General features: G+C 41.0%; 1 protein-coding gene across 1 annotated transcript; it reads right to left on the reverse strand.

The window, feature by feature from the left end:
* Positions 1-660: 660 nt before the first annotated feature.
* Positions 661-11,470, reverse strand: C1H3orf85 (chromosome 1 C3orf85 homolog). Its single transcript, XM_063319897.1, has 4 exons — positions 11,355-11,470; positions 3,897-4,033; positions 3,617-3,702; positions 661-1,729 (listed from the first exon to the last, which is right to left on the reverse strand). The coding sequence occupies exons 1-4, from the start codon at positions 11,401-11,403 to the stop codon at positions 1,672-1,674; spliced, it is 330 nt and encodes a 109-aa protein (XP_063175967.1). The 5' UTR covers positions 11,404-11,470; the 3' UTR covers positions 661-1,671.
* Between the last annotated feature and the right edge of the window lie 5,068 nt (positions 11,471-16,538).

Below are 16,538 nucleotides of genomic sequence, written 5' to 3' on the forward strand. Positions count from 1 at the left end.
CATGGGTGGACTCTGTCACCCACACTCCAGGGATGCCTGTTCTCCGTTTGCAAATCGACTCCTGAACTAACTCCCATTTTGGTTTAACTTACCATGCAGGCATGAAAACTGCAGCTAATTCTCAGGCAGATCCCCAAACCCTGCCTTGGCAGCAGCCACATCCGTTAGAGAGGCAAGGCTGAAAGCAGCAGCACTTCAGGAACTGATGCGCAAGCGACTTGGGCATCGCTGCCCGCAGAGCGGCAATATCTCTGGGACCAGCAAGGTGCCCAGCTGGAGGAGGCAGATGCTTTGATTATTACTTTACACCCACTTAAACTAAAAGGCAGTGCTTATCCTTACAGTCCTGCTTTTTGCTATAAATTGAAGAGTTTCAGTAACTCTGTCATGCCCGCACTGTTATTGAGGAAAACAGTGGAAGGTTTAGGATCTGGAGCGCTCACTTATCCAAGGTCGGGCAGCGCAGGCAGGGGAACAGAAGGGACGGGCCATGACTGTGTTTAACTAATGGGGTCTTTTAGTCTATACATCATTTGTCACCCCTTATCTTTGAATGAACTGTTCAGAATAAAGTAGCGTGACTGAAGATGTGAAATCCTATATGGCAAATACTGAACTTGCACCTCATTTATCTCTTTCAGTGTTTAATGAATTTTCAGCTTCAGCTAATGAATAATGGCAATTTCAGGCTCATTGTCCCACCCAAGGAAATTAATAATAGCCTAAGGATAGTTTCATACCTAAGAACATGGCAGAGATTGCCAAAATGCCAGAACGTGCATTTCTTTTTAGAAGATACAACATTATGTTTGAATTCATTCCAGTCAGTATACAGTCCATATTCACAAAGAACCTCAAATCCACAACACATAGAAACTGCTCTTTAGGGATAAAAAGTGACTCTGATCAACTTCCAGACTCAAGAACTTGGCATAAAGAAAAACATTTTATCATCACCATTTTTATTAGAAAAGGAGCCGTGACTAAGTGTTTCCAACAGCTCCTACTTCCACGGAGTAAGAAAAAGCAATTCACAGTGGTAGCAGCGGCTTCAGTTGGTTTTGGCATTCCAGACCAAGTACAGAAGTTTACATGTGGAAAGCAGAGCATACACATGATATGGATGTATACTATGATATCTACTAATTTGAGACCAGTACTTGAAAAAATGGGCATGCACTTGAAGTGCAGGAAGTATGCTCTTCTTACTGGCCAAACCTGGAGCAAACGTGCTCTACTTCTCTTATCCACCCAAAGTGACTGATTTCCGTTTCTTAACTGCCTCTCAAAAGTGTAGCTAAACTAAAATACTGAAAAATAGAAACGTGGTTTTCAGTCACAGAAGCGGGAATGTACATTTAAAAGCAATTGTTTAGTCAAACAACTGTTTCACCTGAAAACACAGTTTTATGGCTTTTTTAAACTAATCTGCTAGAAGTTAATGGTTGCCTTGTCTTCATCTTCTTATTCAACTTGCTGTGACTTATATTCATCAGAAGAAGTGAGATGTAAAATAGGTGGTATGAGAGACTTCGTGTGTTAATTTCTGGTTTAGACAGTGGGATGAGATAAAGTCATTTTATCAAATACATAGTGGCAAATACATAACATGCCATATCCTGACATTGCCAGATACGAGACATGTAGGATTTAATAGCTCATCCTTGTCTGTTACTGCAGGTGAGTCCCAGACTGCTGTAGCATCTCCGTGTAAGATCTGATGTTGTCACTACAAAAGATGGAATAAATTGCTTTTAGAAATATTTTGGAAAATTAAGTTAAAGATCCTGTCAGAAACTCTGGTCTTTAGATTTGCAAGCTTTTGCAAATATTTGCTTCTGGAAGCACAGCCCCTGAACCAGATTCCTGCATATGCTGTATAGGCTTGCCTTCCTTGCCCGTCTCAGAAATACCGCTAACCATGAGCAATAAGGTTGATAATCATTGTTTTGCTTTATCCATAATGTTTTTTGTAACTTCTAGCTTGCTGTCTTTTCCACTATATGCCTTCATAAAAGCTCTGGATTTTAATTTCTGTCATATTATCATTGGGAAGTTTATTTCAGTCTGGGAGTTAACCAGCCTCCCTCTGAAATCATAAACATGCTTCAGTGGGACTGCCTATAACTGTGTTTCTGTAAACTGGCTTTAATCCTGTCATATGACAATCATAAGGATTATCATTCTGGAGGCATAACTCATCTAGCAGTATGCCTGGCAGCTGTCAGGATCACAGCCTTCGGACACATGTATTGGACAACTGATAATTAGAGGTAGTTAGGCATTTTTCTGTCTGCATAATTTTTCTAATGGAAAAGACAGGGTTGGGTTTTGGTTTTTTGGGATTTTTTTTTTTTATTTATTCCAGAAAACCGAGTAAAGTGTCTCCAGATAACTTCAGATTTGTCATAAGGTAGGAATGACTACTGCCAGCCAAGCAAGCTGCTGCCCATATCTGTATTAGAAATAGTGAGAGCATATCCTGGTGCTTCCTTCCAGTGGCCCAAGGACACCAGCTGAAGTATTAGCAGGAGGGCAGGGAAATATACTGAGTTTTTAGCTATTCTCTTCCACTTTGCTTCTGCTCAGTGCGAGTGAAACTGGCATCACCTTTCAGGTGGAACAGTCCTAGAAAGTTCAATTCTGAGACTCTCCAAATCCAATTCTTGTCTTATAAAAGAAAAAAGTTATTTTCAAAAAACGCATTTCAAAATGAAACTTTTTCTCGCTTCCAAAAAGAAAGCTATTTTTAAGTCAATATAATTCAAAATATATTCAACTCAAAGTGTACTGTGAGAAGAAGTTTACCCATTTTCCTATTGGTGGTTACAGTCAGACTGATCAGATTGCTGTATCTTAGTAACTATTTTAAGCACTGAAACTTGCAGTTGTATGAGTTTAGTTCTACCCACTCCTGTCTGTTTCAAAGGACTGCAGTATCTTCATATGAGAAGTGTTTCGCAGCAATAATGCGTGTATTCTGCATTGTGCTTGTCAAACCGAGCCATTTAGCAATTTTACCCTAAATTTGACAAAATTATGCTCCAAAAATCTGTACATTTTAGCACAGTCCTAAACAATTTCTTTATGACAATTTGAAACACTTCATCTCTCATGTGTGCTGATCTATAAATACTGGTTTTACCAACTGCTATGTCTCATTCTCTATTTTGTTCTACTGAGTTTTTAGTCTACACTGAATACAGTTTTGTTACTGAAATAGATGCGGTTTTTTATCTTTTATTTTTCTCCTCAGGAATTGCTTTCTGTCTGCTTTTAAAATCAACTATGCAGGATATATTGCTACAGTTTAGCTTCTATGGACTTCTAAAAAGGTATATATTCTTCAAGCTTTTAATGAATTCTTCCAAAGCATACTTTAAAAAAAAAAAAAGAACTTGCCACAATAAAGTGACTATATGTAAATAACTGTAAAACTCGGACAGTAAAAACAAATCTTCTTTAATTTTTCAAGATGCCTCTTACAATCGGGTTTGTTAACATGTCAAGTTATGCCACTAGGACCCAATTGCCAGCACTCTTATATTGTTACCTACTTAGGTACAGGTACGCATTCTGAGTCTATGAAATGCTCCGTTGAAAAACCCCATCGTACCTGACAATTGAAGGATCAAAGGCAAAAGAACTGAAGTCCATGTAGTATTGTGCTGTGTCTCTCAACGCTGTCCATGATTCTCTAATCTGAAGTAGATGAAAACATAGAAGAATAGTCTGAGCTTTGATACTGAATAAATAACAGCGTGTGATGACTGAGCAACCTTGCCTGCGTTGATAAATCAGAGAGGTTTCCTCCCTTGCCCCACCTGTTCTGTGTTAATCCCAGACCTGCGCTTTCTTTTTTTCAATAGATGCCGCAAATTGATGAAAGAAAATACCTGTTCGGCTACAGTGTATCCCCAGGCATTCTGGCTGCTGCTTGGGTCCCAGTAGATCTGAGAATATGGTATCTGTCGTTTAAGTCGTATAAATTGATTTGCTGATTCTTCTGTCAGAAAAGGTGCTCCAAGGACACCTGAAATGGAATATCAGAAAAATATTTTAGAATGTGCACTTCAAAAAACATATTTATACCCAAGGAGCATGTCTTTGGACCTATAATTTATTTAACAGAATTAAAGACAGTCCTAATTTAGATCTTCAGAAAGATTTTTTTTTTAAGCCTGCAGTTAATAAAGTAGCTGCTGTAAATTATTATTTCGCTGTCGAATCCAAAGTAAATAAAGTTACAATAAAATTAAGAGACTAACTTATTTTTAGTACAAGATTTTGTGACAAAAAAAACTCCTTAGACTGGAATTGCATTAGTCTCAGGTGTGCTGTGAAACCTGAACTTTTTTTAAAAAACCTAAACTTACCTATGAGTTTAAATATCCTTTCTAAACTTCCTCCTTTCGATGTAGTATTTATTCTCATTAGTAGCAGCATAGAAATAGCATGCGTGGAAATTATTCTGTGAGCAAAAGATATTGCACTTCTAATCTTGTTATCGCATTGCTTTAGACAGCTTTTGAGGTCACCCTGGATGCAGAAGTACTTGCAGATCTTCTTGAAATAATCATTCTGCCCAAGAAAAAGGGCTGAATTCCTCATTAACTTCATATGAAAGGCCCTGGTATAGGAAAACTCTTTTCCTTTTATTCTCTAGTGTTTGAAACGTAAACTCATTTGGGGCTTAACTGGTCTGAAATTGCATGTCAGTCTGAATCATACAATTTTTAATGAGCCGCTGATTAAGTTGAAACTCGGATACGTCTGCCAAGCTGAGGCTAGTGCCTGTAAACAGCTGTGCTTCAATTTAGCAAAGTGGGTTTAAACGGACACCTGAAGATGACCTGCACATACCTGGTACAGGTGAGCCAAGAACCTGAACCCTTGTGTATTGTGTCTTACAGTAGGAGCTCAGCAGGGCGAGCTGTCGCCTCACAGGGGGCTCTCCAATGCCCTTATTCCTGAATTTCTCGGGGGAGAATCTAACTGAGAATGTCAAATGCTCAGCTGAAACCAGTTCACTTCCTGTTATCACTAGCTTTGCTGACCATCCGCAGCATGGCCAAACCTTCAGCTTTTTAAATAGAAGCAAGCATGCTGAATGCATATATAGGTAGCAGCTGCGTGAGCTGGAGTATTTGCTGCTCCTTTTCACTTTGTTTCTTTTCGTAGCCAAAAAATGCTCGAAAAGAAAGTGAGAAAGTGCTTGATTATGCAGTAACAAACAAAAAAGGAAGTGAAGGTGGTTGTCGTCTTTGCTCTTAACAAAGACGTGAAATAGTGCTTTAGAAAATTTACTTAGCAAGCGAAGAAAGTCCCAGTACTTCTTTCCTACATCCATTTCTCCAGATTCCAAGTTTCTATAATCAGAAGCTAGAGACAGAAATTTTGGGATAAGGAGTTTTCAAGGAATACCATCTTTGAAAATATTAACAACTCCACAGATAAATCTAAGTTCAGAGATTTGTTGTGAAGACTCTTGTTAAATGAACTGCTCTCTCCCTTAGAGGACTGAGGAATAGCTATTCCTGTATGTCAGAAAACAAGTAAGATTTAGCCCTGGGGAAGAAAAAAAATCTATTTCTTGCATTTTTCTATTAAGTTGCTACACTTCTGTTCCAGAGCTGCACAGAATAAAACTAAGCTTATGCCAAATTTCATTATTTCTCTGACAACTCACTATTATCCAGTAAAAAATCTATGAGCTGCTAACTTCTATTTAGTGAATTTTGGTTAGTATTAAACATCTTATAAAGCTGTGCTTACATTTCTGAACTAAGATAACTGATCTAGGATCAGAAATTGGCTCAGTAATAGGCTTCACTTTTGTTTAAGTGTATATATGCTTAGTAAGGGTCATTAAACATTAAATTTTATCACCAACATGTGCTTTGGCTCTCCAGCTACATGGGGAGCTAGAAAATAAGATCATTAAGCAGCTCTGGTTTTTGTGTTTCTTTTCCCCGCTGCCGGTGTCGTCAAAAAATGAGCTTGTGATTCTGTTGGTGGGACAGTGGGGTGTTGTCTTGGCTACTGTGGCACAGAGTCCTGCGTCTTAAGGATATTAACTTTACATTTTTAATATACAGTCTGCTCTGGCTGTACCTGTAGCCAAAGAGAAATGCGATCCCTAACCATGCTGAATATTCACGTTGATTAAAGCCCACCTGCCTGCTCTGAGGGGAGGCGGGGGTATCAGCTCTGCTTTTGGCTTCTCTTGCCAAGTTTCACATCCAGTTCTCATCCTTTTCCAGCTGCTCTCCCAGCTGGAAAAGGATGAGACCTTTTCCAGACCCCAGACACCTCTCCCAGACCCTTCCACCTCTCACCTTTAGCACCTGGGAGCATCTCTACAGGGCTTGTTCCTAGCTGGTGGGGCACCCCAAAGATGCAGGAGTAACAGAAGAAAACTGGGTAAGTGCCTTTGCATTCAAGCTAATCTTTTAGGATTTTAGGAGTACCTGGGCATAAGACTAGATGGAGTTAGGAGCAGGTGGGTAACGTTAATGAAATGGCTCACAGTGCATGAAGGTGATCAGAGGGCTGGAGCACCTCTCCTATGAGGACAGGCTGAGAGAGTTGGGTTGTTCAGCCTGGAGAAGAGAAGGCTCCAGGGAGACCTTATAGAAGCCTTCCAGTACCTAAAGGGGGCCTACAGGAAAGATGGGGAGGGACTCTTTGTCAGGGAATGTAGCAATAGGACAAGGAGTAATGGTTTTAAGAAAAGAGGGGAGATCTAGATTAGAAATTAGGAAGAGGGTGGTGAGACACTGGAATGGGTTGCCCAGAGAAGCTGTGGATGCCCCATCCCTGGAAGTGTTCAAGGCCAGCCTGGATGGGGCTTTGACTAGCTCGGTCTAGTGGGAGGTGTCCCTGCCCATGGCAGGGGGGTTGGAACTAAGGGATCTTTAAGGTCCCTTCCAACCCACACCATTCTGTGATTCTGTAAAGTTGAGCTGAAAAAAGATGAAGAATTTCAAATTGTAGTGAAACAAAGTTAACTCACTGTGAAGAGCAGTCAGACATATTGTACATTAATATTTTTATTTAATATCATTTTTCCTCTTTTCTCTTAGATAAATATGTTATTTGAAAAGCACATTTAGAGATTAATGCCCCAAAGGGAAAATACGAGGAATGTGTGTGGCGAATGAACTATTGCAGGGGCTGTATCAGCCATTACCAGATAGTGTTTCCTTTCATCGTCTCTTGAAGATTCACTCTGTTCTCGTGTGAAAAGCAAATTACAGAAAAAAAAATGGCTGGTTTTTGCAAGCAAATGCTTAGCTCATGTAATTAGTGTCTTCAGCAGGTAGATTTGTCTATCCTCTACATGTAAATCTATTGTCCAGAGGGAAAACTATTAGTAATCTTTACTGCTATGGTGTCTTCTGCGCATCTAATTTTGAATTAGTGTGAACTGGTGTAAGACTGAACTTTAAAGAGGGGAGACAGTGGTAGAACCTTGTCATCTTTTTCAAAAGAGCAAATGTGTCCTTAATCCAGCACTGACTACTATAAAAAAAAAAAAAAAAAAAAACAACCAAAAAAACCAAAAACAAACAAACAAAAAAAAAAAACCAAAACCCCACACCCAAACAAACCCTCATTATGAAAAAGGCATATCAAACAGCTTGGAATGTCAAGGTAATAATAAAAAAGTATTACAGTATAGCAAGCAAGCTCCACTTAGAATATAAAACCAACCTGCATAGATCTTAAGTTATTGTGCATTAAAATCTCTTTATATAGACTCAAATGGAAGCTTAACTCTATTGTGCAAGGATAGATTTCTAGAAAGCAAGATGTTGAGCTGGGTGCAACTGCAAAAATCTTCCCAGGAAGACATCTTTTTCTATCAGCTGCATGTGCAATGATCTACTTCATCTCACAGTCAAAAATGTGAGTATGGGATTAAATTTTGTCATCTTTGTATGCTTAGGCACCCATTTAATTGATATGCTTTCCCATTTTTAAAAGCTGAGCAGTAGGAGCCATTGCGTGCTTTGCAGTCTTTGGGGAGAGCAGGCAAGCTACCGTTTGCATGTCTAACCGTAGAGTTAAATGATAAGAAAACAAACCTTTAAACTTGCTTTAGTACAGGATATGCTTCTCCCCCACCCTGCTGGAAGTCTTTTTTTATCTAGATCGGCAGTATTGTAGAAGCAGAACAATCTCAAGGCTTGGGACCAAAATTTATCCCTGGTGTGCATCTACCACAGGGAAAAGTGGTTTATGTCTGATTTTCTGTGATATTTACAAAAAAATGTGACAATTACTTAGCAACACTTCAGTCACTCTCTGTGCACATTGTTATAGGAACTGGAGCTATTTGTTCCTCTTCATAGTTTCTAAAGACTGTTGCAAGTTCCTGACAACCTGAAAACCTAATGCTGGAGTTATTTATATCAATGGAATTTATATGCCAATAGCAGGCAATTGCTTTGGCTCCTTTCTTTTTAGTCTAATAACTCTTCTTATTATTGGCTTTGGTAATTGCCTGGTCAAAATGTCAGCTCACAGGGGTAAGGCTGCCGGTCTTATCAGCGCTTTAGGACAGAGCTTGGAGAGAGGCTAAACTTGGACAGAGCTAAACTTCAACCTTGGACACTTTAACCTTGCTGAGGTGGCTAGTGCTGACGTGTTGGGAACTTTGAAAAAGTAAATCAAATGCTGCAGCTCAGATGTGTTTCTTAAGGTTAGAAATGAGCCAGAATGGACCCCGTGATGCTTCAGCTGTGTGACTTTTTAAATGCAGAAAAGATTCACGAAGCCAGACCCTGGGAGTCAGTCTGAACACCACAGTGCAACAGCGCAAGAGCTGAAAGGGGAGTGTGGAAGCGGTTCATTTTCTCTTCACAAAAGTATTTCTCTAGGTTATGTGGCACTCCACAGAAATCAAGACATGGTTATCTGTCAGTACTTTGCATGTGCGAGTGGATTGGTGCAGGGATAGACTTTAGGATTCTGATGGCCACCTTTGGGCCAAATGTCACCTTTTCTCAGCTAAAAAGCACAATTACATTAACGTCATACACCTGAATATTCCTTTTTCAAATGGTGAAAAGGAAATGTGCGTATGCATACTGGCTATGTATCCCAAAGTGTTTGGATGGTAACAGGCCTTACAACAAAATTAAGTTAGTTAGATTTAGTAATACCTGCTGACAGCAAAATTTAGTCACTGCTTCTTAAGTGCTTTAACACTGTTCATATCACCTAGTCTTTGAAATTTTGGTCTTATCTGTTTATTTTTAAAGCTTGAGTTCTCTATTCTTTGACAATTCTTAATTTTACAGCACCAGACACAAGGGTTCTCTGGTTTAGGAGATGAGAGCTCAGTCATTAGCAATCATTAGAGATACAGCGTCAGCCTCATTCCCTCATCAGCAAAGACCGACAAGTTACAGACAGTCAATGCAGAATTAGGTATTGAACGTATTGCTGGTGTGATGCCAGGGGTCAGGAAAGTTGTCAGGTATGGGTAAATAGCAAGGCAATTTGGCAAAAATCCTAGATAATCCTAGGGAAGGAACTACTTCCCCTGCAGCAAAGTATTAAAAAAACAAAACAAAACAAACTTTGGTCCTGCTCAATGGGTCCTGGCAAAATTTCCTTTGTAAATCCATATGTGGCCATCAGTTTAACCTTGAGTGAATAGGCAAGACACCCCAGTCAGACATCTGAGAGACTTTGGTCATGATTCTAATGCCAGAAGACCACACTCTTGTACCCCATCCCTTGCTGCTGTGCTCTGCAGAGGCTAAAAGAGAGGTTCAGCAAACAGCCCAGCAAGCCTGTTCCCAGAGGTGTGAAGATGGTTTATTATGGGGAGTGATTTATAGAAGCTGAGTTGAGAGTGTGATGAAGCGTCAGGTTCTTGTTAGTGAGTCTTACGGTCTCTGTTTAAATTCACAACCACCTTGATCACTGCTGAAAGGATTCACAATTAATGAAAAACTGAACTGTTTGTGATCAATGAAACTTTTAAGAGCTCATTAAAAATCAGTAATAAATAGTTCTTCCTGCCTTTTGAAGAAAGGAACCGGGGAAAGAGGGCAAACAAGGCTGTCGGGAAAGACAGAGACATAGGGAGATGAAAGCAAAAATAAGTCTTCCAAAAGGAGGGGCATCAGGCTGCTGTGCTTCCAGCGTGGCCTCAGGTGACGTGGCTTATATCATGATAGCCTTTAGTGGAAAGTAGGTAAGGTTCAGGAAGACAGATAAGTACCCAGAAACAGTCCAAGCCCAGATGCCCAGCAGATCAGGAAGTGCAAGTAAGGGGAAAGGAAGGTTTCTAGGTGACTTCTAACATGCAGACAAGAGACAAGCCCTCCCTGCAGAGCCTCACTGCAGCCAAAACTTAAGGTCACATGACAAGGAAGAGAATTTGTCCCTTAAGAGGGTGTACACCTGACTGTGGTCCCAATGCACAAAACACCTTTTTTATTAATTCATGTTTAAACATTGGCTAATTCTGTCTACCTCATTTTGCCTTAGCTCTTCATGTATTTACTGCATGTATGTTGGAGCACTCAGACATAAGAAATGCTTTTAATGAACGCGTGTGGATGGAACACCTTTCCGTGATGCAGGCAATCACCTGAGAGGTCATCAGTCACTTATTGCCTGCCTGTTTTGTTCTAATTTAGTGAGGAATAAATTAATCTCATAGCACGTGCATCACTCATCATGGACTGTACCAGTCTGTGCTTCTTTGGGAAGAGCATTCTTTCAGCCTCGCTGATGCTGCAGCCCTGCCCCACCTATTTTCACTCTGGTCCAAATTTTACAGGGTGAGTCTTGATTTTAAGTGCCCTGGTTGCAGGGTGCTGTGAAAGCTCAACGATCAGACAGCTTTAAAAAAAAAAATCAATCTCCTTAAGCAATTCAAATCAGACAATGCAATAGATCAATTTGGGTCCTTATAAACGCACGTGAAATTGTTTCTTAAAAGCAATAAATGTCCAGATCAGAATAATGTTTAGGGAAGATTCCAGAAAAACAGCATTAAGCTCTTTCTACAATTTTAACAGTTGAGGAAATCATCCTGTAAGAATCCCTTTCGATTAGGAATGCATCCACGCTCCTGACACCTGAGGGGCTGAGCAGTAAGAGGTTTAAAAGTAGTCACGAGGAGCAGAATCAAGACTGTATTTCACAGAATTTGCTATGCAACGTTGTGCTCACCCACTCTCCCATATGTCCCTGCTGCAGTGATTTCCAGTTAATTCTCTTCCATCGGTGCTGTTCCGGTGGTAACACGGGGTGGGGAGGGGTGATTGCCAGCTGACTATTGAACAAGCCCGCAGGGAATGACATGAGACAGGGTGCCAGGCACTTACCTGTAAACAGCAGAGCAGACACCAAAATTTGAAACATTTTCAGAGACATGGCAAATTATCCAGAAAGTGTTTCCTTTGTAAAGGGGAGGCAGTCATATCGTTTTATACTTTGTTATCTTTAGTTTTATAAATCATTTACCAGCTACCTGTAAATCGTTGGTGCAGGCAGAGGGCAGGGTACAGTGCTTAGTTCAGATTTGCCCTGTATTCCTCTGTTTGTACACTTTGGACTTTGCAAGCTGAGCCTCTAATGAGCCATAATGGCTCATTATTGTGTGGATACATTAACTTCTCCATAAGCTTTATAATGCAAAATAGCACATTGGGCTTGTTCTGTGCGTGCAGAACAGGCAGGTGTCTGCGAGTCAGTCTTCTGCACGAGTGTTTTCCCCTCCTTGTGGTAGTGGGCATGAGCGGTTTATAGTCTGATGCGAACGTGAATGGTGGGAAATGGTGTTTGAATCCACCTGCTCTGAGAGCAGTGCGTAAGTACACAGTATGTTTCAGCTGTATAATGCTTGGGCTGAGGAAAATAAACCTAGGATAAAACTGACCGAGAAAGCACGAGGGAGTCGAGTTCTTGCCCTGAACCAAGCACAAGTCACAGGGTCTCTCATTGCCTTTTGCTGGTGTCAGGACCCTGTAGTGTGGGACACTATGAGTTCGTGCTGTCTCACCTTTCCCACCTCTTCAGTTAGATGTTGCCTTTTTATATACGACTCATTGTCAGTAACAGCTGTCTTACTGCAGACCAGTTTATCTTCATAAGCTCACCTACACTGATGACATCAGACCACAGAAAAGCTGAGCTTTATCAGGCGTTGAAGTGAGTTGATCTGCAGTTCACTAGGACAGGCGTGCGTGTACCCAAAGGTCTGTATGTCAGGGAATTAGACCTTGCTGACGTTACAGGTCAGGGACCAGACTCCATGCTGATGGGCAGTAGTACTGCATTCTTAGGTTCACAGTGAGAACTATGCAGTCTAGACAGTGGAGGGAGCAAAGGTTTGTTGGGAAGTAAAAGAATGTTTAAGTATGTAATTACAGAACTTTATAGTTTTTGTCATTGCACATTGGTGGGCAGGAGGGGAGACTATTGAACAGCAGTTCTAAAAGTGGTGCTCCGCACACCGGTGCCATTTTAACAACAAATATTAATTATCCAAACTTAGGATCAGCTTTCCTCATCTCTTAGCTACTAAAGTAAATGTTAGACGTCAGCATTTTTGCATAAAAAGTGTAAGGACTGGGACATTTGCCAATGGGTGACACAGATGGCTGTGACAGACAAGCTCTCAAAAACTGTTGAACCCCCAGAAATACGTTCCAGGAAAGCATACAAGTTATCATTTTATCTCACAGACTTTTTTGGGCCATCTTCTCCAGCCTCTTCCACACTCCTCTCTTAAATGGACCTGCCTTTCTATTGCAGTTTCCCTCCCATGGGTTTTTCCTCCCAGTTCCTAGTATAATGTATGGAAGAACATGTCGGTGTGTCATTTTTTTTATTTATTGCAGTTATCTCTTCTTTAATGTGCAGTCTGCTGGTAGAGAAAAGTGCTAGTGATACGGCCTAGGCCAAAAAAGACAACAGCAGCCAGTAAGACTTCACTGCTACCTGGGAGCAGATCACAGGGAGTCACGCTGGATTGGCAACACAGACCCAAGACACCTACTCCTCCTATCTCATCTTAAGAAGCAAAAGAACTCAATGAGAAAGTTTTTCTTAGGAACAGGAGTTAGAAAAAATAGACAGAGGCCACAGATCCCAACTGATCCTGAGTATCCAAAGCCTAGACCCCCAGAACCTAAAAACTCATCCTTGCTCTTGCAATTTCCAAACAAAACCTGTCACGTACTGGAGCATATGACTTGTCTATATCCTTTACTGATGAAGTCTTGACTCTGTTATAGGGAAGGTCCTCGCTGAGAAGCACAAAGCCCTCTGGTGGGGCCATGAAACACGGTGGGGATGTTGCAATGCCTGGACCCAGACTCTGAGTTGAGAAGAATGCAAAGCTTACTCTGCTGTAGACTGGGACAGTGGGCAGCCAGCTTAGGCAATGATACAAGATCTGGGAAGCAGCTAAACTGTAGACAGCATGTCCCCTTGGAAGTATAGATCCATGACACCTGAAAGCTCATCCTGCTTTTCTTTGTATTATATTTTCTTTGTATTTTTCTTGTCCTACCACCCTCACTTCCTTGTCTGATTTTGGTCTTGCTCCTGGCCCCTGCTCTTTCTTGTCTAGCCTGCCCAACTCTGCCTTCTTCCCCTAAAATTTGCCTTCCCTCTTGTTAGATGCTCTGCAGTTTCACATAAAATGACGCTATGCCCCTAAAACCCAACTTCTTTAGACTGAAGAATTCATAAGTCTCTTTTAAGGAGAGTGGCTTCCCAGCATCGTTTCCCTTTCCTCCTCCTGTATATGTCCTGCTTCCCAGGTTTGCACAGGTGTACAGCTGTGTCAGGTTCACCCCCGCCCTGCCTCCTACCCCAGTCCTGCTATTGCTCAGTCTTACCTCTGCTCAGAATAGCCAGTGTTCTTCCTGAAGCCCTGTAATGTAGATTTATTCTGGGGGTTACGTATGCCCAGCTGGCTCACATACAAAAACTTCTAGGGCACAGATGTGTTCTTAGCTGTTCTTTGAGGGCATTATATAGGCAATCTGGATGTCACTAAAACCCCATGAAAAGCATGAATGTGTTCATTGAATGTAGAATTTTAGCTGTTAATCACTAACAGATATGCAGGCTGCAATTTTCTGGAAGATTTATTATCTTGGCCCAATGGCTCAAATTTTCATATGGAGGAATGAATCATCATATCATTTTCATATGATGCCCTCCCTCTCTTGTCAAATTTCTGTTCCCTACTTTAAAGCACGGAAAGCTTATTCAAAGGAGTTGTCATCAGAATGCTCAATGCAAGTTAAACTTCCCGCCCGCACATCCCTGTCTCGTTTGCAGAAATAGCTGAGATATTGGCTGAAATGCTTCCAAAAAATTTCAGCCTGAGGCAGACATATTTAAAAAAAAAATAAAAATCAGACCAAATGATAAAAGTTTAACTAAGTTATAGGCAAGTGAAAGTAGAATTATATGAAGGGACGTTTCAGGCAATCTTCAACGGTACCAGCTTTATCAATAAGGTGTAAGGTAAGCTTCAAAAAGCAGAACTCTAAGTTAGGGAAAGATCAGAATATTCTTCCTTTTACATTTCATAGTTTTAGACAGTAAATCAACATTTCAGGGGAAAAATCTATGTTCCTCCCCTACTAGTATCAATTTTTATTTTTTTTTCTTTCAGGAAAAAGAGTAAACACCCAAACTGTAGCTGATTATAGCTGAAACAGTTTTAGGAAGAAAAGGAAGAAAAGATGTTGGGCTCATCTTAAAAACATCCTGGGGAAGAGAATTATCACTGGCTATTCAATGATGCTTCTGTCTCCTTGAAGAATTTTTCAATGTATTTTTCACTAGTGAAGTAGTTATAAAATGGCTAATTTGTAAAATATCAGAGAGACAGGGGATCTGAGTATCCTCGAGATTGCTTGTTGCTTCAAGTTTATTGAAATCAGCTAACGTAGAAAGTAATTGGGAAGGAGCAAACATGTAGGAAATCATATGCAGAGCCTGGGTTAGGGAACAAAAAGGAAGATAAAGTTGAACAATTTGAGCTGCAAAATCCACACTCTCTTTCTTCCTTGCCACCTACTTCAGTCCTGCACATGTGTCTTGCAGCAGGAACCTTAATTCTTTTGGTCCAATTTTGCCATCTAAGTATAATGCTAATCTCTCAGACTTTGTAAACCGCCATGTAACAGTTGAAAAATGTCATCTTCTTCTGGTGTACTTAGTATCAAATTCCTCATTTGTTTCAGCTTATCCAACATTTACCAGATCTGTTTGTTCATCTCTAAGAAATCTTTGACTTAAGTGGATGTGCCTACACCAGTGTTGAACTTTTTTGGTTTTTTTAAAGTAGCTGAAAATGGCTGTTGTGTTGCTGTGGTATCTTTTTGGAGTAGAGATGAGACAAGTGTAAGGTAATATTTAAAGGATCATAAAATACATGCAGGATGTGAAAAACCTCTCTCAGAAGAAACATATGAAAGTTGTACATGGGGGACAATCTACTGTAAAGACTCAAAACAGGGTATGTAATAGCAGCATAAAGAGCCCACGAGCTTCTTTTACCTTGTCTTGTTGTTATGTTTGTTTTTCTTCACATGATTTAGTCCAGTTAAACGGAGCAAGGAGGCAGTACAAAGGTGGACTTGAGCCACCTAAGCGTAACAGACCTCTTCCAGCATGTATGCCTTAAGAGCACAGCATAAGACATGTCATACTGGGTTAAACTGGAAGCTTGGCATCCCATGCCTAACTGTGGCCAGCCGCAGAGGTCTAGGGAGGGGGCTGAGAAAACAGCGACCATTGCTGTTTCCACCAGCATACCTTCTGTACACCCAGCACGTTGTGGCTAACGACTTGAAGTCAGAGGCAGTAGCTTCGTATTTAATGTTTCTTGGTAGATTCTCAACAGCCTAGTTTTGTAACCAGTTTTAAAATCCACAGCTGAACTAGGTGCTGTGTTGAAGCCCACGCCTGGCAATTACGTGGGCAAAATTTCTTCTATTAGTTTTGTCTCATGGGGAGAGCCTGGCTACATCATTCTGCATGCTGTTTCCTGCCTGCTGGAAAAGCAGGAAGGTTAAAGGCGGGACTGTGCCGTGTGGGTGCTGCTGCAGTCAATACAAAGGATGATCCTTGGCAGGAGTTTTGGGAAAGTACTGGGGGCTTTTCAGTGTTTCACGTCAGTCACCGATTCCAGTTACTGTTCCCTATGTTCTGCCCTGCTGCTTCTGAGTAGTGCAAGTCTTGGAAGACACCTGCCATCAGCCTGGCACTAAGGATGTGTATCCACGTGTGACCTAGGGGCAGCGCTCCGGTTCCAGCTGGCACAAGCAGTGCAGAGGAGGATGCCTCTCCAAAGTCGCCACCAGTGCCCTAGGGTGGTTCAGTACATCCTGTTGAGTAACCTGCCTTTACAAAATTTTCCTCCTTATAGGAATTCATTATCCCTTGTTTTTCCAAGGTGATGGCGTAAAGGCAATTTATATAAATCTGCCTGCAGTGGAATGGAGCTAAGACCTACAGGGAGGTCTAATGTGATTTATTGG

This window comes from Chroicocephalus ridibundus, chromosome 1, assembly GCF_963924245.1.
Source record: "Chroicocephalus ridibundus chromosome 1, bChrRid1.1, whole genome shotgun sequence".
In the NCBI taxonomy this organism is placed as follows: domain Eukaryota; kingdom Metazoa; phylum Chordata; class Aves; order Charadriiformes; family Laridae; genus Chroicocephalus; species Chroicocephalus ridibundus.

What these genes read in the sequence shown, in the direction of transcription:
- C1H3orf85 (XM_063319897.1), bottom strand. Translation starts at nt 11,403, where the DNA reads ATGTCTCTGAAAATGTTTCAAATTTTGGTGTCTGCTCTGCTGTTTACA. An exon ending in GATACACTGTAGCCGAACAG is followed by an intron (nt 3,703 to 3,896) that starts GTATTTTCTTTC and finishes CATCTACTTCAG; the next exon opens with ATTAGAGAATCATGGACAGC. An exon ending in TTTGATCCTTCAATTGTCAG is followed by an intron (nt 1,730 to 3,616) that starts GTACGATGGGGT and finishes CATCTTTTGTAG; the next exon opens with TGACAACATCAGATCTTACA.